This window comes from Neopsephotus bourkii, unplaced genomic scaffold, assembly GCF_033783945.1.
Source record: "Neopsephotus bourkii isolate Nb327-2 ecotype Australia unplaced genomic scaffold, CSIRO-AGI_Nbou_v1 NB_168, whole genome shotgun sequence".
In the NCBI taxonomy this organism is placed as follows: domain Eukaryota; kingdom Metazoa; phylum Chordata; class Aves; order Psittaciformes; family Psittacidae; genus Neopsephotus; species Neopsephotus bourkii.
In genome coordinates this window covers 18,946,843-18,970,898 of record NW_026900684.1, presented here as the reverse complement: position 1 = coordinate 18,970,898, position 24,056 = coordinate 18,946,843, and the positions used below count along the sequence as shown (strand labels likewise).

Here is a 24,056-nt window from a genome sequence, read left to right as displayed (position 1 = left end):
CTGCCCAGAGAGAAGATCGGGGGAGGCTAATGAATTTCCAGGGGTTGTGGCTTTTCCCTTAAAAGAAAGGGCACAGCCTGATCACACTATGGGGGAAGAACATGTTTTCTGTCCTCCTGGAAAGGAAAAGGGTGAGAGTTTTGAGGTGGCGATGGGGGATTTTCCAGACCATCTGCAGTGCTAACGAAACATCTGTCTCTTTCAAACCGCCTCCCGTAGCAGTTTGCATTTGCAAAAATGTTTTTTCTCCTGTTGACTTGGAGTAGAACAAACCAAACAGTTTTCCTGTGTCTGCCTACGCTTGTGGTTTAGAGTTGTTAATAAATGGATGAGGAAGCAGCGTGAACAGAGCTGAGGTAGTGAGGATCAAGCTGTAGAATTAACTGGACTATGCTGATGAGCACCTGAGCAGAAATAAAGGAGAAGATGCAGGTTCCTCACCTGCGTTTCCTGGAGTGGGGCCTTAGTTACTGATAATATGGTTATATGAGGAACACCCAATAAATTGCTTTTGGTGTCCTAGCTCTTTAGCCTCGACTCACTAATCTTCTGACCCAGTCTGCTTCTTTGTCCAGATACTTCTTTGTTCCTTCTCTGTCTGCTCTGAGTTCACTTGCTCAAGCATGCAGGCTACAGGTTTATAGGAAGGGCCATTCAGACCAAATTGCCAGCCTTTCTCTCTGCAAAACCAGCAGCTTACGTAAGAAGGAAAAAACATAATAGAGTTGCTTGCTCAGTATCTCACTGCCTGCTGCCCTGTTCACACTGGACATTCTCTGTTGTCAAATGTTTATACCCCATCCGATCCCGTGCCATGCTTGAGCTTTCTGAAGGGCAAAAGCGTTAACAAAGCTTTTTCCAAAAGTGCTTACCACCCTTGTATGAACACTTACAGATCTGCAGTGGTTGCAAGTACTCGTCTTGGGTAGATGGCCTTCCTGGGTAAGTAGCATCCTTTGCTTGTTCAGCTTTTAGGTGGTGCTTTTGGGGTTTTGTGGGCTTGGGTTCTTAGGGTATGTTTTAATTCACAAATGCTGGCAGCAGCATTTTCTGCACACTTGTTCGGTTGTCTAGCTTGTGCTTCAACAGAGGTCCCAGTCTGCTTCACCTCTATAGATTCAGGACTTGCTGTATGGCAGTAATCCAGCAAGAATTTATGTATTTCTTGGTAATGTTTCAGAGGTGGATCTCTAAAGCCAGATTCCTATGCTCATGATTGCAAAGAGACTTTGGTAGTAGATAAGTAGGAGAAGGGTGTTCTGTAGTTAAATCACTGGCATTAGACACTTATGACTGCATAGCTTTCTCTCTGACCTTCAGCTGTGTTAGCTTCTAATGAAGAAGCAGGAGAAGTTCTGGTTCCTGCCTCTGCTCTATACCCTGCCTGTGTGAGCTGGAATGTCTAATGTGCCTATGTTCACATGTAGCATCCAGTGAAATAACAGAATATGTTAGGGTCTTCTGGCATTTCCTGGATAAAAACAGGAACTATTTTCAAAACTAGTGAGCAACTTTGCCTGCCCCTTGCTTTACTGGTATTCCTGATTATTCAGCACTTTCCAGAAAATCAGGCTTCTTTGACTTCAGCGCTTAGCTTCAATCACCCAGGTTAGGCTAGATGACTATGTTAGTATCTATAAAATTTTATGTGCTTGTTTATGTCTGTCTGCAATCATATATGTATGCATAGTTTATGGTGATAAAAATTGCATCCATCAATAGGATGTCAATAAAAATAAATTGTGGTAGGAAGCCTACCATGCACCCACAGCTGTCGGATGACTGTTTGAAGTATCTAGTGCTTATCTTCATGAAGTTCCTGTCTGGAAATAAACTGTCTTGTCTGGATTTTCATACTGTCTCTAAGGTTGCCGTGTGTTTTGTCGCCCCTTCCAATATGCCACTGTGCATGAGGCATCTATGTTCAATGCGAGTCCAGTAATTAAGCCTTAAGCTGTGAATGATCCTTTTTCATGCCCTGCCAGCTTCCACTCCAGCTGACTTAGAAACAAGGACAAAGCTGTCGCACAGCCCTGCTCACTCGCAGCTGTGCTCTAGGAAGGTACAGCCTGACCTTAGCTTACTGGTAAGATTTGCAGGTTAAATATGCTGGCAGCTTGAGCAAGGAGAGCTGAAACTGCTCCAAAGAGGAGTAAATGGAACACAGCCTGATGCGAGGAGCTGGGCTTTAGGTGATAAACTCCGTAATTGCTTGGGGCTGCCAGGTGTTCCAAGTTTTTGAATGCTTGGGGCATGTTTTGCTTCCATACCGTGAAGCAATGGCATGTAGCTGGCAAAGGTTGTAGCTTTACCGTACATGAAGGTTAGCTAGATGGAGAGCTGCCTCCGTGACTGGCAGTCACACTGCCCATGAACTGTCTGATTTGGGCTTGGCTAGGTGGTTGAGTCAGCCAGCTTCAGTAAAACTGAAGCTTTGTTAAACCCAGATGGGATGTATCTTGTTCGAGCTGTCATTATACTTAATGCTAATTATAGTCATAAACCAACTTTGTAATTATCCTGAAGGTGATTCAAGTCAAAGCTAATGTCCTTTAGCAGTACCTCTATCACAGTGTGCATTGCTTCAATCACCTGATAAACGGAAATGTTAATATGCCTGGCTTAAAGGCAGGAGAAATGAGGAGTATAGGTATATCCAGAGTTAGGCTCAGTGTAAACCTTGAACTCTGCCTCTGAAAGATCTTAGCCCTTGACAGGAGTGGAGATGTCACATTAGCTGGTGTTAGCCATCATGGACTTGCAGAGGTCCAGGGTATGGGTACAGCTGTGCCATATCGCAGCAGGGAGAGCTTTGGCTTATGAGGACTCCAGTAATTAACTCCTAGTATTATTAGTAGCTTTGAATGGGTTTACAAAATAAGACATGGTGAGTCTCTGCTTCCAGCATGTTTGATTGAACTGCTTTCCAGATTTTTGCATTACTATCTCTTAAATATTTGCTGTTTGAGGAAGTATTTCTGGGTTTAGTTTGGTTCTGACACAGATGGAGCTTACCAAGTCTCAGACACTGACTGAATGAGATTTTGTGTTATGAGCATTGTGATGTTTAAGAATTTAGAAGCAGAGAATATCATTATTCCTGTGCAAATCCACATTTAAAACATGGTATAAGGCAGTTGGGTACTTTCGTCACCCTTGTTGGGACTGGAAGAATAAAAGCACATTGAACCTAAGGATAAAAATACATGCACTGAATAAGCCATTGTTGGGAGACAATTCTAATAGGAGGGAGGATGGTTCCTGTGATTGTTAGCATGAGAGATTTTTACACCCCCGGGCTGCCTGCAAGGGCAATTCTGAAAAGCTATTACCATCAAACACCTGTGGGATAGACTGCAAATAACGAGTTGTTCTTAAAATAAGCTGTTGTACAGCACAGCTGTTGGTGTTTTTCTTTGCTGCAGGAAGGCAGAGGTGTTGAGAGAGAGACTTGGTAACCGAGTTAGCTTCTTCACCCAGGGAAAGCACTGCAGTCTCGTAGCTCAAGCACATTTATGCTGTGAAAGGAGAAGATTTAAGAGCGTCTTTTCGTCCTGAAGAGCTTTCTGGCTAGTTAATTTCAGTACTCAAAGATAGTGAGGTAAGGTTTGGGTGTTGATTTTTACCAATACTGAGTTGGTATCAGTGCCAGTTCCTCCTTTTTCTCAAGCTAAGAGCCAGAGCAGTAAGTTTCTCTCAATTTACTTAATTTTATCTGATCAGATCTGCCACAGTGGTGGTTGCTGTCATCTGGAAGGTTTCTTGCAGGTGTCTTTCAACACCACCTCTCAGCTCAAGGTGGAGGCTGAAGAAGATACGCTGTAGTTTATAGGTTTAACATTTTACAGCATGTTCCTGTGGAGAATTTGCCTTCAATAGGGTCAAGTTGCTGAAAGCCCTCACATGACTGCAGTGCTGTATATATGGCTAGGCTGTTCCATCATTTCTGGATATAAAGAATGATGGTGTCACTGATTATCTGCAGGACGTGACAAGTGCTATTTTTCCTGGCTTTGCAGGGTGCTGCTTAGGATGTGTTACCCTGTCCCTGCTTGGTTTAGCGCATTCTGCTTTCCCCATGCCCCACATGCAGTATCTCGTCAGTTAAAAAAACAATAACAAATGAGGTTCTGTCTCTGATTTGGTCCAATTCCACCAGAGTCAACATTCGACAAAATAAAGCATATTAGCCTCAAGCAAAGCAGAAGAAGAGTCTGAGACTGAGATGACAGCTTTTCATGCAATGGTCCCACTGAAGTCATATCATAAGCTCGCCTGACTGAGGTGAGCAGGTTAGAGTCCTTAGCTGGATGTACAGGTTTGAGTCATTGCCCTCGAGAGAGCATTTACTGGTGTTGTAAAGATACCACTGAATTGCTCCGATTTTTATCTCTGAACAAGAAGGCTTCCAACCTGCAGCCATTTGGTTTCCCACAGAGCCTCAAACACATCGCACAAAAAGTGGCCTCGCACACGGCCTCCTCCATTGTTTGTTTTTTGAGAAGGTGTTTAGCAGGAGGCAGTTCACTAAGGAGATGATTTTGTTGTTCTTACTGCTCTCATTGACAATGACAGGCAGCAGTGGAGTGAAGTGAGAATGTGAAGAAACAGGAAGCAACTGCTGAGGTGGCGGCAGGAAGAAGGCAAGATATTTTAAAGTGGGTTTTTAGGTGGTTTCTGTTGTGTGTGGTTTTTAAGCCACGGTGATAACTGTTTCAGCTGCCAGCCTCTTTATTCACATTAGTTGTGTTTCTAATAGCCAGGAGGCAAGAGCAGACATGGTGAGATCGTCATCGTGCCTTTCTTAGGTTAATCACACGCTATGGCAAATTTCTGTTACAGTAATGACTGGTTAGGCTCTGCATCCTTCTTTTCTAATTACATGCCATTTGGAGTAGTTCTTTTCCATTAGGATAATGCCTATAAACAACAATGGATATGTCCTCTGCCAGGTGCCTGTTATGTAAAGATCTATTCCCTTTTCTAATACTGGTATGAGGATAACTAATATGATATGAGGACAACTTTTATTTTTTCAGATGGTGTGTGGGAATTAAACATTATCTTTGGGGTTTACCTTATGCAAAAAGACGTTCCTCCTGCTATCAGCTCTTCTGAGGCAAAATTTCCTTACTCGCAAAATTGATGTTTAAAAAAAGAAAGGGCTGCTGCAATTTACTTCTGTGGGCATGGATAATAAGGTTACTCGGCAGCAAACCAGGCCTAATTATCTAGTGATACCAGCACTACTTGACTGCTTAAGCCATGTTATTATGAGTGTTTGAGTTTAGTGCATTGAGGGAATGTTCTTAAGGAGATCAGCATGAAGTTCAGGGAATTTGCCTTCAAGGTTCTGACAGCATGTTAGAAATAGACAACATCCTTTGTCCCATAGAGCCACCCTTGCCAAGACCCACATACTCTTCAGTGGTTATGTTTTCCTAAACACAAGAAATGTGGTTTTGGTCTTGGTCTAGCTCGCAACAGATGGATGTCTGCATCCATCTGAACCTTACCATCCTGGTTGCTGCTAGTTGACTGGGAGTCTTAGCAGAGAAAGCAAGAACTGCATAGTCATTATTCAGTGTTATGCTTTCACCCTTAAAGTTGATCGTTCCTCTATATAATGAAGTCACGTTAGCATTGCTATGTGCGAAAAAGGTATTTATTGTTGGCTGTTAAACTGCTCTCTCTGAAAACAGGGCTTTTGTTTGTCAGCTGTCAAAGTCCAAATGCATTCAGTTGCATGAAATGCATTAATGATGGGTTGGATTTCACTGTGCTTATATCAGACAGGAGAAGATATCAGGATAGACAAGGAATTAAATTCCCATTTGATTGATGGGTAATTCTGTTGCTTTCAACATCAAACATGAAAGTGGTTTTTGAAAGGCCCATATGACCCTCTGTTCACATCCCTCAAATATCACTCAATAATGAGCTGAAGAAAAACAATGTGGGAGTGAGCTATGTGAAATGGAGACAGTCACCTGCCTGACGTGGGCAGCAGGTTCCTGGTTTCCTCACATGTGCTTGTGTTGGGAGCGTGCTCGCAGACACTCTTCCTGAAATGTGGTTTGCCCTTGAAGTCAGGCTGTGTTTCCTTAAAAGCAGCTTCCAGTGTCAGATACAGAAATTAAAAATATGTGCTCATAAATATTGAGGCTAAACTTAATAACATGCAATTAAAACAAAAGAAATTAAGCAAAATATGTATCTCTGGGTTTTATCCATGTGTCGCATCTCCTCTGGGGTAGCCCAGGATATTAAATAGGAGTGTTGCTGTAGCTTATGCAACTGTTACAGCTGGCTGACGTTCAGTGTAGTTGTTTGATTTGGCTGTTTCAATAAGGCCATTTCTCCATCCCTTTCACCTTGGAGGAGGAAGACTGGCAGGCTCTTGGTGGTGTTCTGCAGCAAGCCTGGTGTTCAGCAGGGGCTTCTGCATACCTGCAGACCCTCCTGAAGCAAGTCTTCTTACAGGGTGATGTAACCTGGGGAGGAGGAGTGCAAGGAGAGATCATGTCTTTGAAGCCCAAAGACCCCTCTCTGCTGGCAGGGAGGACACCTGGGGGCGCAGTGGAGCATGAGCTGAGTGGAAAGCAGAGGGGCAGGATGGGGACATGGGGCAGAAGAGGAGACAGTGTGTGAAGGGTGATGCATCTTCAGGCTGGGGTTCACCTTCTGTGGTTTCTTCCCATACTACACTGATCTGACCATGCGCAGGGCTCTTTTGAGACATTCTAGGGGCTGCAATTACATGAGGACCACAGCTTCCCCAGAAAAGGCTTTTAATCTTTGAGGAGGTGAGCTTTGAAGGCTCAGAACTTCAAGGGCAACAGACGATGCCACAGTTCTGTATTTAAATCAGGATTTTCATTCTTCATTTTGAATATTCTTTATGTCTAGCAATCTTCTCAAGGCTAATTTTCTACCATTTTTAAATACTGTTTTTCTGTGCTTTAAAGTGTTGGAGCACAAAGCAGTCCCATTTTTCTTCTGGAAACCTGGAAGAGTTTTGCAAAAATTGGGGTGTAAATCCATAACCACTTGGTCCTTACTTCCATGGAAACAAGCTCTTCTTGCAGCACTTTCATAGCACATGCCAGCCTGCTGCCTTTGGCCATGGCCAGAGGATAGTGACCTCTTCAGCAGAGCCAGACCAGCTTTGGTGCTGAGCAACCTCCAAATGAATGTCACTGGTGTGACCATGGTAGTTGTAAGCATCAGGGTGTGGGAAAGGATCTCTTCTGATACAATGATTTGCTGACAGAAATTAAAAGCAAAGTGCATCCAGGAGTCAAGTTTACATGCAAGCAGAAGGTATATATTGCTAACAGTGCAGAGGCTCCCATCAGGGCTCTGAACAGGCACCAGAGCTGGACATTGTAGTTGCTGCTTGTCTCCTGCCAGGGGTGAGATGGGTGCTGCCCACAGGGAACAGATGGAACACAGGCTGGGACATGCTGCCTCAGAGCAGAGCAGCGGTTGTACTTCCTTTTAGATGGCTATCTAAATTGAAGGGTAACTATTCTGCTGCCAGAATAGCAGGACAGTAGAGCTGAATCAGGCTTGGTCACTGCAGTTTTTACTCATCCATGGTGATGGGCCTGCCTATTGAAAGGTGGTTTGCAGATATTCTCACATCTGTGTGTCTAGGTAACTGCTGAAGGGCACACACGTGTCTCTGGGCAGTTCTGAACTGTTGGAGCAAGGTTCTGCTCAAGCTCACAAGCCCAGTTTGTCAGATGAGCTTGTCAGCATTGTCCTGCAACCGGGCAGCCATGGACTTACACTGACTTGCACCCTTTGGCCTGAACTTAGAGAACAGGTGTACCCCAAATCTGGTTCAGCCCTGCCTGGGTGCTGTCCTTGTGTACCAGTCTAAAGCTGCTTAGTAGTGATTTTTCTGTCAATCCTGAGGTCATGCTAGGGATGGAGTGACTGTTACGTGCTTCTAAACACTACAGAACCAAAATGACAACTAGATGATCCTTTGTGCTCACTGCTAAGTGCCTGAAAGCGCTTGACAGATCGAGTTTTGGCGAGCCTTTTCTGCAGCCTGCAGGACACTGCACTCTCTGAACTCTCAGGAATTCAGCAAGAGGTTAGGGAGGCTGAGAGCATAGGTTTAAAGAGAACATGTGCAAGAGCTACATGCAGAAGCAAAACCCAGCAATGCTATCTGCATGCTGCAGTGAGAAAATATTGTGAATATTAGATTTTAACATTCGTCAGAATTGTTTTGGCATCTAATTGAGTAGACTATATCATTTTCAGGGGCCTCTTGGAAGCGTGTACTTAAGGTTTGTCAAAAGCTCAGTGAAATGAAGGAAGATGCAAAACTGTTTTGCTTTGTATTAGGCCTAGAGGCCACTGAGCCACTTGGTAGGACAGACTTAACCTATTTTCTCATCTGCAGATTGTGGGCAGCAGGCTAAGATGAGCTTTGTCCTTGTAAAGTGGAGTTCCTGTGCTCTGAACTTTGCAGAGTTAGAGCCTATACCTGTCAGAGAGGTGCAAGATGAGGGGAATAGACAACCACAGACATGTATTTCTTCAGCTTGTGCAAAATACTGCTAGAAGAATCTTCAGTAGCTGTCAGGCTCTTTGGCACTTACCTCTTTTTGACAAAAAAAAAAAAGGTGCATCTTGCCCTTGATTTTTCATCCAGTTTTCCCTGGTATATTACCACTACAAAGCAGGGAGAAGCAGAGCCTGACATCCTTTTTTAAGTACTAACTCTGTTTTATCTTTTGGACTCGTTTCCCATTTTCCTTTCTGATTTTTCCATTCTTCAGCATTGTGTCCCTCCCCTTAATGTGACAACACCTGTGCAAGTAGACCTGCTAGGCACTGGGGGCTGTACCCCAATATCCAGGAGGATGTGCTGCAAGGTCCAGTGATGAGCCTGGCTGTGCCCGAAGCCTGGCAGGAGCTGGGTTTTCCTCGGGGCTGTTTCAGTGTGGATCAGTTGGTAGTTTCAGCTATTTAGTATTGCAGCACATCACGTGTGCTCCTAGCATAGGTTCTAGGAAGGCTTATGGTTTTGTTTGGTGGTGTTTGCTTTAATACTAAAATGAGTGTCCTAGACTTCAGTGAGCAGGCTTGTACAAATAAACGCCCTTTTCTCATGGGGCATGCGTACTGTGAGGGTGGTGAGGCACTGGAATAGACTGCCCAAGGAAGTTGTGAATACTCCATCCCTGGCAGTGTTTGAGGCCAGGCTGGATGTGACTTTGAGCAACCTGATCTAGTGTGAGGTTTCCCTGCCCATGGCAGGGGGGTTGGAACTGGATGATCTTAAGGGCCTTTTCAACCCTAACTATTCTATGATTCTATAATTCTATGTGCGCATTGCCACAGCATTTCATATGAGCCAAATATGCAGAGGAGTTTCATAAATAGATACGCATCCATTTCAAAGTGATCAAAATGTGTCCTTTGGTTCAGAAAATCCCTAAATTCCTGATGGCCAACAGCAGGAAGGGTATACAGAGGTTCCATGTTTCTGTGTGTATCCTAGGACTTCAGGCTGGTCAGAGCCTTCAAAGAGATCTCACTTTTTTCTGAAGCAATTTTCCTTACATAAAAACAAAACAAACAAACAAACAAAAACAACAAAAAACTAAGAATAATTAAAAACCTTTTCAAATAAACATACAGACACCTAGAATTAAGAACTTGCCAAGCAATGTAACTTTCAGTATAGTGAAAAATGAAAATAATGGGGTAAGATGAAAAGTCCTTGTAAGCACTCATTTGCTCCTGGACAGGATTGCAGCCAGCACAGGAGCTCCTGACCTGCATGAGACTGCCTAGTCGTCTCCAGTCCCTGGGAAATTCCTCCTGTCACCCTTGGTGCCTGGATGGATGCTGCCTACAGGGGCTGCAACATGCCAGCTTATTCTCAGCTTCCTCTCCAGCATTTGTTCTGTAGCCCATTGAGCTGAGCTGTCTTCTCTAACACTCCTTGTACAGGGGTATGACTGGACCAACCAGCCATTTAAGGGAACATGATAGTGAATGCACAAGTAAGACACATAATATCTATCACATCTTACCCGGTTTATGTCACTGGGGCAGTTGTAATAGAGCCAAACAAGGCTTCAGGTATGGTCATACTACTGAGTAAGCCTATAAACTGCTAGCGCTGAGCCCAGATGCCGCAACAGAAGTGTTCAGATAACATGATGATGGGCTCTGCTGATGAGTAATGTCAAGGCGAGTTATAGTTTAAGTCAGCAGAAGAGCATCAAGAAGAGATAGGTAAAGATGAATAGCAAAAAAGGGGACAAAACACCTTGTTGCATTAAAAGCAGTCCAGCAATAGTCTGTTGTCCATCTGGGCTGAGTAAAGTCATATTGGTTCACTGGATAATGAAGGAGTAAATGGGTATTTTGCAGTATCTGCTGAAGCGTTACAGACATTCTGTTAACTGAGTAGGCAAAGGCCAGTCAAAAGTGCTGCACACAGTTGCCCACTTTGCATAACATCTGCACAGAGGGTGCTGTAGCCCTGTGGTGTTGGGCTTGTTGCTTATGCTGTCCATGCCCTATCTATGTCTGGCATGGTTTCTTCTGGTGTTGGCAGGCATGGTCTGCAATAACATGTGCGGTCCCCAGGTGTAGAAGTGGAATTGTGACTTCATGCACTTTCTCCTTGAAATGACAGCCCCATCTCTTGGGTGAAGGCAAGGTATCCATGGGCATTCCCTGTCACCTGTTGCTTCCCTGTGATTGTAGCATAAGAGTCTGTCTCCTGGCAGCATCCCAAACCATGCTGAAAGATGGAAGCTGTGTATCTTGTACCTTGCCCTTTGGACAACCTCGTTTGTATTTTAATGAACATGTCCTTGCTTTGTGCTCCCCTTCATTTTGTAGTGCCAGTCGGTCCCACACATAATGAGGGGAAAATAACCCATGAAGCAAATTATTCACAAATAAACAAACACCCTTTGACACTAAAAAGAGGAAGTCGCAGTGTTTTCAGAACGTACAACTTAATGAACTGGGGGAAGGGAGGAGAACATTGGGTACAGAATGGAAGGTTGCAAATGCATTTGTATCTTTAAAGAAATGATCTTCGTGCTCTATGTATTCAGTGGTCTGACAGGAGTTAGAGCATGCTAATGTCTTTTTCTCATGTCAAGAAATAAGAAGCTGAATTCCTGCTTTAGTAGATATTTATCTGTGTCCTTACCACATGATGTATGATGATTTGTGTGATAATCTGAGAGATCATATGCTGAGATTAGAACTGTTAAGAGCAAACATTCAGGTTGTCCATTTGTAGAGACAAGGATGAAGAGAGGGCTCCAAGAACGGGGGGCTCAATGAATGAAATACTGATGTGAGTCTGGACTTGGGGAAGGGATGCTTGATTAGTTTGGGAGCTGCTTTTTAATTGTTATTAAATTCTTTTTTAAAGCTGAAGGTAGGTAGAGGGGCTGGCAGTCTAACTTGTGTTCCTGCAGATTTTTCAAGAGGGAATGGGAGGCAGAATCTTATTCTGGAATTTCCTGGGAATTTTTTGGATTTATTAAATGTGAAGATTTTCTGGGTTTGTTGACATGCTTATAAGCAGCAAGAGGAAAATGTATAGTCTTGTTTTACTGGCAAATTGATGTTACCAAAATGCATAGGAGTTTCTTTACATTGGCAGCAATGGAAACTTCTCGAGGTTTGGGGTTTCAGGGATTTCTTTGTTTTTTTACAGCACATAAAGAAGCACCTACTCAGTGACAGGAGTCCAAGAAGGTCTGCTGGCCACACAAGGACTCTCCCAGACCATATAAGCCAAACATAGACTTTCTCAAAGTTAGAAACTTCTTGTTTCAAAAGTCCAGAAAAGTTCTAGTTGAGATGAGGCAGAGGCAGACTAATTTGGTCTGAAAGTACAAGGTGAAGGTGAACTGTGTTGGTGTAGAAAATCCGTTCTTATTACTGAAAACTGATTTTTGACCTTTGCTGAGAGACTAATTTCACCTTCTGATAAAAGAGAATTTTGGGTGATTGCTCCAGGTTGGGCATGCAACACTTTAAAAGTTCATCAGTGATCTTGATTTGTTTTGACACAGTTTTTGGCCTACTACTGAGTTTTGTATTTCTGTTTCTTCTCAGTATTTTCTTGCAGTCAGTGTTGCTTTTTGGGTTGAATCCTTACTACTTCGGCAGTAGAACAGTGCTGCCCAAAGGTCCCAGCATTGTTCTTCACTCCTATATGATAGGACTCCAATAATAAAAATGAGACAATAATCATAAATAAGACTCCAATAATAAGAGCGCCTTTCCAGTTCTGTAGTTAGTCAGGTTTTCTCACTTTTTCTATTGTGTAAGACTTATATTTAATTCTGTTTTTTAATAATTCTCAAGAGAGAGCATTGTCAAAAATTACCACATTTATTTAGAATACTGTAGTGCTTTTGGCTCCTGTCGTTAGGATGGCTTAGTGAAGTGTCTAACAGGAATATAACTCCCATGACTCGGACAGCAAAGTCTTCATAAAAACCTTATTATCATAAACTAACTTGTTTTCAGAATTGTCCCATGCAGTCTAATGACCTGTTCAAGGGTCAGGCAAAATGTCTGGGTTATGCTGTGCTTTGCCATATCATAGAATAGGTCCGTGTGTTTTTTTCTGGGGGGTATATCCTCTGTCAGCATTATATATTGAGGGCTTGGTAGCAGAATTGTCTTTAAGTCGCCCATGTGGCAGACATTTAAATGTGCATTTATGGTGACGCTGGTGAAGAGCCACTAAACAGCTGGGGAGGATTCATGTGGGGGTTCAGATCAGAACTAATTCACTTAATTGAAAAATTGGGAATCATTCTCCCATTGAGTGGCTATGAGTTAAAGACAGCATTCCAGCATGCAGATTGCTTTTCCCAGGTTTTGTATAGTGAAGGGCCAAACAGATTTGCTCTGCTGTCTTTATTTCTTCTGAAACAGTTTGCTGGGTACCATGTTTCATCCTGAACTTGGAGTTGGTTTTGTTCCATTATTTGTTTAGTTGCTCTTAAATGAACACTGGATCTAAAAAAAAATATAAAATATGACCTGCCCAACTGTATATTCTGGTTTGGTTTGCATTGATATTTGGAAAAGGAAAGAAGAGAGTAACAGAATTTAGATGAACAGATGCCCAAAGCCATCTGCTCTGCTCTTCATAGTCATTAAGAAGTTCATAGTACAACAGCATCAAATTGGAACAGCTCTCCTTTCCTTCAAGACTACGCTGGCTGGCTTTAAAGTGAGCACAAAATGAAGATATCTTGTAGGCAGACACAAACTTCCACTGATTTGCAGTCTGGTTTACATAAACTTAGTACTTCTCAAAAAGCTTATCAATCATTGACCTTGCTGGAAAGCCATTTTGGAGGGATGCAGGGCTGCAATCACAGATTGAAACTAAGACAGTAGGGGTCCTTCAGGGGCGGGATCAGAGTTTCCCAAGGCTCTCATAGCCCAGCAGACTGCGTGAATCTGTGGATGGACAGAGCCCAAAGACACAGTATAAAAATAATAAATCATTAATATCTGGAAGACATAAAGCTTCATGAATAAGAAATATGTAGCAGCATTTTCCTTTTCTTAGAAAAATAATTTGCTGTATTTGTTTTATTTTTCTCTTCATTGACCACTTTTCTCCTGTTGCTGTTTTAAGTACTGTGAGGTGCTCAAATTTAGGATTGATTTCATGGAAAGTAAGGAAGTCCTGCTGCCATTCATGCTGAGAGAAAGGAGAGTAGGGCTGTTCTCTGGAAAGGGCTTTGGCTGATTTTGCTAGTGGGTAGGGAGGGTCTGGAACAGCTGAGCCATTGCACAGCTCCTTCCAGCAGCATCTCCCAAGTAACGTAGCAAAGAAAACTCCGCTGTGTGCCTGTGGAGACAGGGGCACATAGAGGCTCAGTACTTTTCCCACTGTCATCCCTCTGGTTAACACAAAACTTAATGTTCAGACTGTCTCCCAGGTCTCATACCTGTGCTTTGCTGGCAGCGTAAGCTGGGGAAAGCCTTTTAAGTAAGTATAGGTAGTCTGCAGTTTAAATGGTGACTGGGGTGGAATTTTTATCACTGGCCACCACCACTCTGCTGACATGGACAGGGATCCAGCCCTTGACCTCCAGCAGGGTCTGAGTTAAGCAGTGGTAAGTCCTTTTGAAAGCCCAGCCAACAAGCACATGTGGAGATCACCACCTGTTTGAAGCAATGGGTTCCCTGCAGTCCTGGCTGGTTTTCAACCTGGACAACTCTGCTCCACCTGCTTTAAATCCCTCCCCCGTGCCACTGGATATGTCATAAGCCCCTCCTGTTCTGTGGTGCTGCAACATTTCCCTTCCAGTTTCATACCACCTGCTTGTAAATTGCTTCCTAGATTATCTGTGCCCCTGTTTATTAGCTGAGATGGCTTCCTTGTAATTATTTTGATGGATCTAAATGTGAAAGCAGTAGGTATGCGCACTGCTCCAGTGCAGTGCAGTATCTTCTCTTGGTGTTTAGCTGCATCACCCAGCAGGTGGTTGTCACTCCACATTCCTTTTACTGGTGAGGTTTGGGTTCATCCACATGAGTCTGAATTGACCCGCTGCCCCTGTGAGCGTGTCCTTGTTGGTAGCTGAGATAGAGAAGGGCTTTCCATGAGAAGAAGGGGGAACTGGTGCTCAGCAAAGGTGTGGGATCCACTCACATCACACAATGGGAATCAGATCTGTTCTTCACATAGCACAATAGGCGAGATAGTACCTTTCCTTCCACAGGTGGCTGTCTAGAGGATTTTATCAGTGAATTTATCTTGTGACCTCAAACTTCCCCACAAAGTCTGCACCCTTTCCCATTTAATCCCTACTTTCACCTCCTATTTGTGGGGTTTTTCCTCCCTCTTGGCATGTCATTATGTTTTCATTAATGTATCAGCAACAGGGAAGCTGTTATGGCTTTGTCCTTTGTATTGTCTTCTCCATCTGGACCTTGGAGTTGGGAGATCCTTGAAATCCATATCTTTTATGTGGCTCTTAGGCAGAACCAGATGCTTTACTTCCACCTTGCCTGCAAGCGTTTCTCTCCAAGCTCTAAAACAATGATTTCTGGCTACTTCTTTTTCCTCAAATCTGACTGCTGCTAACCCTGTGTTTCTTTCATTAACAGATTAGCTTTACATGAAACCTGTGGCTGACAGCCTGCCCTGTTGTATCCACCACCTGGCAAAAAAGCTCTGAGGAGAAAGCCGAGGGCAAACCGCATCTCTGAAACAGTCCATGGGGACTGTACCAGATCCTCTGAGAACTGCCAAGCTTTCCCTGGCCACAGCGTCTGCCGAGGAGGACCACCTGGGAGACCTGCATCCTGCTAAGCACCAGCCCCAGTTACCCAGTGGAGAGAAGGCCAGCAATGGCTTCCCATGCACGCCATCCAGCTCTTCTGGAGTTTGCTTGTCTGACCTGAAACGCACAGCGGCTGCCAGCACACAGAGGCGTGAGCAGTGCTGCGAGGACAATGCTAGCCAGTGTGAAGTCTTTCCTCTTGGGATCTCCAGCAAAGCTGTGGAAGGGTGTCCTGCATCCATAGAGCCTGCTGGATCAGAAGCAGCAGCAGCACCCCCTGCAGCAGGAGCCCCCTTGTCGGCGTGCGGGCCAGAGATGATGCCAGCCCCACAGAGCTCCCGGCAGTTTGTGCAAGGCAGCCAGGCGAAAACAAGCTCCCCTCAAATAGATGACTCTGCCCTGAAACCTCAGGGGACTGATGATCAGCCAGCACTTGAGGTGTTGAATTATCCTTCCCCAGGCGAGCCTGTCAGGGGTAATGAGTCCTGCCCTGCTTCTCAGGCAAACCTTCTGCAAAGAGGGGAGAAAGACAGGGGAGCGGAAAAGTCAGAGAGGCACACAGAAGCTCCCCTGGGGAGAAACCCACACACCAGTTCAGAGGCAAAAAGTGGGGCTGCAGACCCCACGCAGTTGCATCCCACAGATAAGACTGAAGAGGTGCAGAGCAGCAAGGCACCAACCCAGTCTAGCCACGAGAGCCAGCATCCCGTGCACAGCGCGGACCCTGGGATGGGGAATCCAGCCCCTATCCAGCTCTCCAGATTCAGAGAAACAGGTACAATGACAGTTCAGGCAGAGAGCAGCTCTTTAACTCAGGAAGCAGTAAGCAGGACATGGCGAGATGCTGAGGTTCAGGCCGTGGCTACCGTGGAGAGCAAATCGGCCTCCACCAGTCCCAGCATCCTTGCTGCCTTCCTAAAAGGGAATCCTCCTCCAGAGGAGAAGGAAGAACTGCACATAATTTACCAAGGAGGGATGGGGCTGAGCCAGTGTGCGCTTACTGACAGTTTATCTTCACAGCAGAAGTCCCCATGTTCTCCTGGTACCACGTCAAAATCTACTGTTGTTATGGCTGTGACTGCTTCAGCCCAAACTGAGACTGCCAAACTGCCTGGGGTCCCATCTGATGCGATGCCTCCAGTGTCAGCGGATAATGCAACACCTGGTCTCCCCATGTCCCCTGCAGCCATTACCTCCCAAGAGACATCTGTGGGTAATGGTGAAATGATGGGTGCAGCCCATGAAGGCAAGGGTGCTGCTCAGCTGCCAGTGGGTGCTCCCGTCCCATTAAAGCCCATTCCTGTTGGGCAGCTTGTAGTTGACTCCAGTAATCAAACTCCAGCACAGTCTGGATCTGGTGCTGGTGAACCAAGCACCACTTGTCCTGCTGCTGCCCCAAGAATCCAGAGCAATGTGCAAGATCCTGTCCATGATGCACGAAGCAGTCAGTTATCTTTACTCTGTAGTACTGACAGAGAAGTCAAGGAGAAGGAGGTCCTGGGCAGCTCTGAGCAAAAACCTGCACAAAGTAAGGGTTTGAGTCAAGGGGAGGCCATTCCTAATCAATCCATGGTAAAACCAAAGGAAGAAATCTCAATGGTGCTTGATCCTAAAGGAGAGATGAATGTTAGCAGCCAGCCTGCTGCTGTCCACATAAAGGCATCCTCAAAGGATGCAGGTGAAAAGGAGAGCAGAAGCCAGGCAGACACTGGCCAGACTCAGATGGTCGGCAGCCAGAGCCTGCAGGAAGGACTGATGCCTAAGTTGAGTGTGAGTTCTGCACATTCCACCCTTTCTTTGGAGGCATCAGCAGCTCCCCAGCAGCAGGGCCTCCATGCCAAGGAGTCCAGACGCGAGCTTCACGCAGCAGCTCATCCTGCTTCAGCTCAGGCCTTACCAAACCTGGGGGAAAACAAAAAGCATCCCACCCCAGCCATGGAGGCGAAAGTGCAGGTGAAGCAGTCCAAACACGTCAGGGATGTTGTTTGGGATGAGCAGGGCATGACATGGGAGGTTTATGGTGCTTCCCTCGATCCAGAATCCCTGGGAATTGCCATCCAGAACCACTTACAGAGACAAATACGGGAACATGAGAAACTGATCCGGGCCCAGAACAGTCAGACCCGGAAATCCATTTCTTCGGATACATCCTCAAACAAAAAACTGAAAGGGAGGCAGCACAACATGTTCCAGTCCATGCTGCAGAATTTTAGACGTCCCAATTGCTGCGTGCGACCCGCTCCCTCTTCTGTGTTAGACTGATGTGATTTGCAGGAGTGCGTAGATGTCTCTGATGGTAGAGAGAATCCCTGCCCTCAAGTCTTGAGTCCTGCTGTTGTGTTATTGGGGTTGTGATGAAGCAACAGTGGAAAACTGTTCCCTTTTGTTTTTTAAGTAGCCATGCGCTCCCTAATGCCGTTATTATTGCCACAGCTGGTGTGTTTCCACTTTACACCCCCATCCCAACTGCTGTCAGATGAAAAGCTAGGCACTTAGCAAAAGCACAATCTTAAATTGACACCTTGCTGCAGAGAGAGCAGCACCTTCTGATACAGCAAGAAGCAGAGAGATTGTCATAAGTATTATGGGAGGTTATTTATGTGCATCGCAAGGTCTTGCACAAAGGGGTGGGCTGGGAGAACCCGGGTAAGGTGAAGCTAAGGTTCAACAGCTGTAAAGAACTAATGCAAGACAACTTTCCTGGTAAGTTATCCGCACTGAGGCAAGTCTGAAAAGGTTATGGACATTGATCCCCAGGCAGTCCCACTTCTATTGATACTGCGGGGCATTGTTCTCTTGTAAGCCCCAGAGAGCAGGGTCTTCCCCTCCCGTTGAAATGGAGAGCCAGGCAAAGAGTGAGGAGTAAGCCTGAAGGATTATCTCTTTGGGAGAAGTTACATCAATGGGATTTTTATGGCTAGAAGGGGAGGTGAGAGGGTGATGTATTCTGTGGGCTTTGTCTCCCTAGATATGTTTAAAGTGTAAGCAGGCGATGCACACAGGGCAGGCAAGGCACGAGAGAACACATCAGTAGATGTACCTGCATCCGACAGCGCGGTGCTCTCTCTCATGCTGTGGTACTCCAGCCAAGTCTTTCAAAAGCAGTGAGCCATTACAGCTCCTCAGCTGGGGTGGGCAGCCCCTGCTCCCAGCCTCCTGTGGCACTGAGCACCTCTCATCCAAATCACTCTTTAAAGTGATGTGGATCTTTTTTCTCTCTCCAGAGATACACAGTACCATTTTCCCATAGGATCAGGCTATCCTGTGCATCTGGGTCCATGAGCCTACTGGTCTAGTGTGTTACACTGATTTCCCTTTTCTCCTTTAAAGTCCTTAGCCAACTCTACTTCTTTTGCAGTATTTTGGTGCTTTTCTTGCTGCCTTTCAGAAACTGAATACCATTTATTTAGCCTGTGCGTATTTTGTTTTACCTGATGCTCTCTATATTATAAACCATTACATTGTTAACTTGAGACATTTACTTTGCAGAAGTACTGAAATCTTGAGACAATCTTTGATGTATTTCTAATGTTAGAAAAGTTGTAGAAACTGCTAATAAAAGGTAGCTTAGTGACTGTTTCTCCACAAGTGTGATACACAATAATGTCTTAAATGTACGTTGGTCACATTTCTCACCTTAATAATATTTTTCAACCTGGGAAATGTGTTTCCCAATTGGTTTTTACTCTGTCCATTAGAGTTCATGATGGGAAGCTGGGGAACTCCTGCTGTTTGTAGAAACTTTAGGTTTCAATCCGACAAAGCACTGCGGATTTGGATACTGTAATTCTGCAGAGTACTAGAGTTAAATAGGCATTATTTTTATTCCATTAAAGGTTTTTCATGAATCATGATGATAATTTATTTCTGTCTGTAGTACTACACACCTGACTTACTCTGTAAATCTCACAGGTTTACACAGTGTCAATGAGTATTCATATCTTCTTTTCTTCTTTTTCTGTAAAGCAGACCTTAGGTGGTCCCGTTTTATTTAGGAGGCTGGACTTTCTGAGTGTATCAACTGCCAAGCCTTCAAAGCAGCTGTCTGGGGCAATTTTTCCCCAGCAGAGAGGTAAAATACTGTAAGGTACAGTATTTTAACCAAGTTCACTGCAAGGTGTTGCCCATAGATGTTGTATTGAATTTACTCCGAGGTTTCGTCTGGTATATATTTGGAGGCTTTATAGCATGTTCTTGTTCCATTTCTGTACATTATTTCGAGTCCTCTCCCACTTGATGCTGAATTGTTAATTCTGAAATACCACGTTAGAGAGTGTCTTCCCACTTCTGCCTGCAGGAGGAAAGTCTCATGCCTTTTTTCTGTTAGTACTACTGTTTCCATCCCCTCCCTAGCAATGTCTGAGATGTGCATTTCACGTGAAGTTTTGTGCGGGATTAACACTGGCAGTATCATTAGGTCAGGTTAGTTGACAAGTTTGGTGTCTCTTACCACTTTGCATCTGCCAGCCCTGAAGAGGTTCCCCAAGTTGTCTGCAGTGTTTGCTGTGTCCTGTCCAGGTCCAAGGCTTTTTGCTGCTCCTTTTGCCTACCTGCTGCCCCTTCCCTTGCTAACTGCTGCCCAGCCTGTCTTCCTGTGAAAAGATGCCCCTTGGCTCAGCTTGCATCCCTCTTGCCGCTGTCCCACTCGCTTGTACCATTGTGAGCCAGCTTATTCTGAACTTCCCGTTTACAAATATGCTGAGTCTAAATATATAAATGGATTGTCATATTTTTCTTTCAGAGGAGAATAAATGGCTATTGCACATTCACCATTTTCCATGAATTTTATCCTTTAGCTTAAGCTCTCCAAAATATTTCTAGCATATGGGTATGAGTTTCTTTATTGAACCAAACTGGGTTTGGCAATGGATAAGCAGGGTGCTGGGCCAGCCCTGGAATTAACTCTTTGTGAGGAATGGAAGGTCCATCCTTGTTCCCTGCAGCTGCTTCCATCTGTGAGCCTTCACCACACACACCTCTCTCCCTATCCCAAATGACCTTTCTTCCAGGAAGATCTCGTCAATACATACGTACTGCAAAACACCAATGGGCAAGTTACTAAGTTACATCATAACAACTGCATGAGCATAACTGGAAAAAACATAATGGTCATCAGAGCACTGTGTTTTTGTACTCTGGTAAATACAAGTGCAAAGACAAACAGCAGAATGTCAGTGATGCTGCCTGCTGGGCACAGAAGTCCTGCAGGGGTGCATTTGAAGCCAAGCAATAATGTGTCAAAACCCAGCACACAAAAACAAGTCAATAATCACCAGTGCATCTCATGGGAAATACTATAGGTTTTCACTTTGCCTTGCTTAGGGCAGACAGTAGGCAACCTGTTAGTTTAACACTGGTAATTTATGCTTTCTCTTGCATACAGTCTCTAAATAACAACGTAAATCCTCGTAAGGATGATGCATCTTTCACCAGCAGCAAAACAGAACTATGTTTTGGGTAGCAAACAGCAAATATTCTGCATGTGAGTGGTCTTGTAGCAGTCAAGAAAGACTATTCTTGTCAAAAATGGAAGTGTGCTGAGCATAGTAGTATGGCAAAGGGTAGGGGGAGATGATCTGTGTGCCATCACTACTGTCTTTTTCTCTGCCCGGTGAACCAGAATCATGTTGCATTGGTTGGATGGTTAACAACCAAGGAAATCCATTTGGGCTAATAAAAAGAGGATTCAAAACAGAAAGGACACTGTCATTCCCAAGAGTAAATCTATATGGAAAAATAAAAAAAACCAAAACCCATGTTGCAACCTAGCCAGCTGAAGTAACTCTTAAATTCTGTTTGTTAAGATGAGAAATTTGGGAAACAAACTAATTGTCAGGAAATTCTTCCCTGTTGGTTGGATCTTCTGGGAAGTTTGACATGGTCAGAGCCATTAATAAAAGCAGTGAATGAGAATGGAAGAGTTACTTCTAATTTCACTTTAGAAGCATGAGACTAAGCATGTTTCAGTGTTACCAATACAAATCCTGAGTCTGAAGGAGAATCTTGTTGCAGGCAATTTGCAATATAGTCCTGGATTTCACATGAGGCTTTGACATCAACCACTTGGTTGGTGTCTGCCAGCTTTGTGTTGCTCTGGGCACAAGTGCTGAAATCCTGCCTCGTTTCTGCTGACTTGGTTTTGAAAAAAGAGTGTGGAAAGAGCTGGAGAAACGAGGAGGAGAATATTTGCTTTCTCTATTTCAGAGGAAGAAAACCTTTTGACTGTACAAGACAGGAGGGAGGGACCAAAAGAGAAGTAAAAGGAAGCTGATGTAATTGCTTCACAAGGAATGCCCAATCCTATGTCTGTAAAGCCAGCGTTTTGCCTGTTTGCTCATTCTGAGCACACACTTTTGTCATATTGTTGGTGACCCATGGCTTTTAGGAAAATTAACATTTCTAAAGGCTGTATATTTTGCTAGTGTGTATAGATACATACAAATGCGATTAAAAAAAAATACTAGACAAACAACCTCAGTTTATTACTGCTTCTACCACCTAAGAGCTTGTAAAATGCACTGTTTGGATAACTATAATCAAGGGACTCAGAAAAGGTGAATATATGCTCTAAAGATAACACTAGTTTTTATCTTGAATTTAATTGCTATGTTGAAGTGTTAGAAGTGGAAATCTGAATGAAAATCAGTATTGAAGTTGATGAAAAATTCAACTTGGCTGCCACTAGGTTTCAGTTTGGAAACCTGATGGAACTTGCCATACCAGTGTTTCATTACTTAGGTCAGCATATACAAGGTTTCTATGAAACTACAAATGTTAATAGCTTATTAGTTTTGTTGTCTTGTACTGTGTCTATCCTTCTACACCACTGGAATGGCTGCAGTGTTCTCTTATGGGCCATAATTATCCCACTTGAGTCAGTGTAGATGTTTAAAAGAATGAAGTATTAGAGCTGAATGGACCCAAACTGAAATTGGTATCATCCTTAATGTGGATTTTGCATCAAATCGTGGCAAGGGAGATTTGCAATGTGAAACGTTCTTTCATCATTCAGGCTTCTTTAAAGCAAAAAATGATGTTATTACTGAGCCGAATCACATAGAAAGGAAATGTTTTTTCCTCTAGGAAAACATTCACTGTAGGTAAGGTTATGTGTGCATGTGCCCATGTTTAAAAGGAGTGTGCAAGTATGCAGGTCTCATGCATTGCTCATACTCCAAGATTTTGTTTTTTCCCTTTGCCCTTCTGATTGACTGCTGGAGGCTTAGCATTTTCCACAGCTTTGAGTGAAGTTAAATCACTGCAACACAGGAACAGTGATTCTCTCCTTATCTGGTCTCTAAACAGCCGCATCTAAAAAACCCACCAGCTAGCCAGTGCTTAGACTTTCAGCAGAAGGTACATTGGCTGGGGTGTGCAGAGATGTACACTGGTTCTTGAGCTTTGTGGAAATCCACACTTACATGTACAAAGCAGTTTCTGCACACAGACTATGCATGACAGCAAGCATTTGAGCTCATTAGGACTAGAATCACGTCAACTGGGTCCCATCTGAAGTATCAGATCTTAAGTTTTTCTTAGCTTTCTGCTCAGACTGACACTCTCTGGAGTCGAAATAAATGACCATTCTGCCAGCAAAGTCTCTAGCACTTGTCTGCTGCAGGATATGAGTCTCTCAGATGTTTCTCGGGAGCTCTGTTACAATAGGCAATCCTGCTTGAGTGTCCTCCTGGTATTTCCCTTAGCCCAATTCATAATCAATAGTTTCAAGTACAGGAAACACAACTTTAGACATTGCCCTGGGGAATTTCAGTAAAAGGGAAGAGAAAGCTCTATGTGTTCATGGTACATAAAATCACTTCTGAAGTTAAGGTCTCAGTTGCACGGTGAAAAGTGTTGGGAGTTTCTACCCAGAGTTAAAGGGAGAGAGAGTAGGTGAACTTTGAATTCCTGACTGTTGCAAGCACCACAAAAATGATGGCCATGGATCAGTCAGCAGCAGCAGAAAACCAACTTGGGGGCTTCTAATGACAACTAATATTATCATGGCTTTATTATTTTTATAGTTACACTGACTGAACGTGATGTACTGTACAAAGTAAAGCTAGTATTAGGCTTCCAGGTGTGCCACGGCATTCCAGACATAGCAACAGAAGTTTGCATGTGAAGAAGTCTTACAGTGCTACTAAAGCAATGTTACCCACCCGGTCGAGTCTCTTAGGAATTTCATGTTTTGCTGTTTTACATCTCCTGGTTTCCATGCCAAGTACAATAAAATGAACACTGTCTTAACTGTTCTGGGTCTCCGTTTGTAGGCTGACATGGGGAAAGAAAGGACTTTCAAGTGTGGCCCTTCTGGTTAAATCTGTGAATGTAACACAGAGCAGCTGTGAAGGGCTTTCTGAATTCAGGCCTGAGACCTGGCACTCTGCAAAGCTTGGTGTGGCAGAAGCCGTCACGTGCTGTCCCTGCCAGAGAAGATACCCATCTGCTTCCTTCTGTGTAAGTGCTGCTGCCTTTTCAGAGCTGTTTGTGAGCACAGGCTTTTCTTCGGGGCTGATACCCTACCCTTTCACATGAATGCACCGTGCCTTTCAGCAGCCCATTTCCACACAGCAACACATTATTCATCCAGCTCAGCACCCCAGGAGCCAAAGTGGAAAGGGCAGCATTTTAACCCTGAGGTGCCACTGCTGTAGCAAATTGCCACCACTATCCACCAGCATGCCTTCACACCATGCAGAAAGGTGGGAGCATCAGCATCAGAGTAAC

The 24,056-nt window shown here is 44.2% G+C and overlaps 1 protein-coding gene across 3 annotated transcripts in view; it reads left to right on the top strand.

Annotated features, from left to right (window-relative positions):
* GPRIN3 (GPRIN family member 3) overlaps positions 1-23,576 on the top strand; it is a 35,916-nt gene extending 12,340 nt beyond the window's left edge. For 2 of the 3 annotated variants that reach the window (XM_061374684.1, XM_061374676.1), the window contains exon 2: positions 15,151-23,576. In XM_061374684.1, coding sequence (XP_061230668.1) covers positions 15,261-17,588 — 2,328 coding nt within the window. In that variant the 5' untranslated portion in view covers positions 15,151-15,260 and the 3' untranslated portion in view covers positions 17,589-23,576. Of the gene's footprint in view, positions 1-3,407; positions 3,602-15,150 lie in introns of those variants that run through there. The other variant, XM_061374692.1, reaches the window with a different exon arrangement.
* The last annotated feature ends 480 nt before the right edge of the window (positions 23,577-24,056 follow it).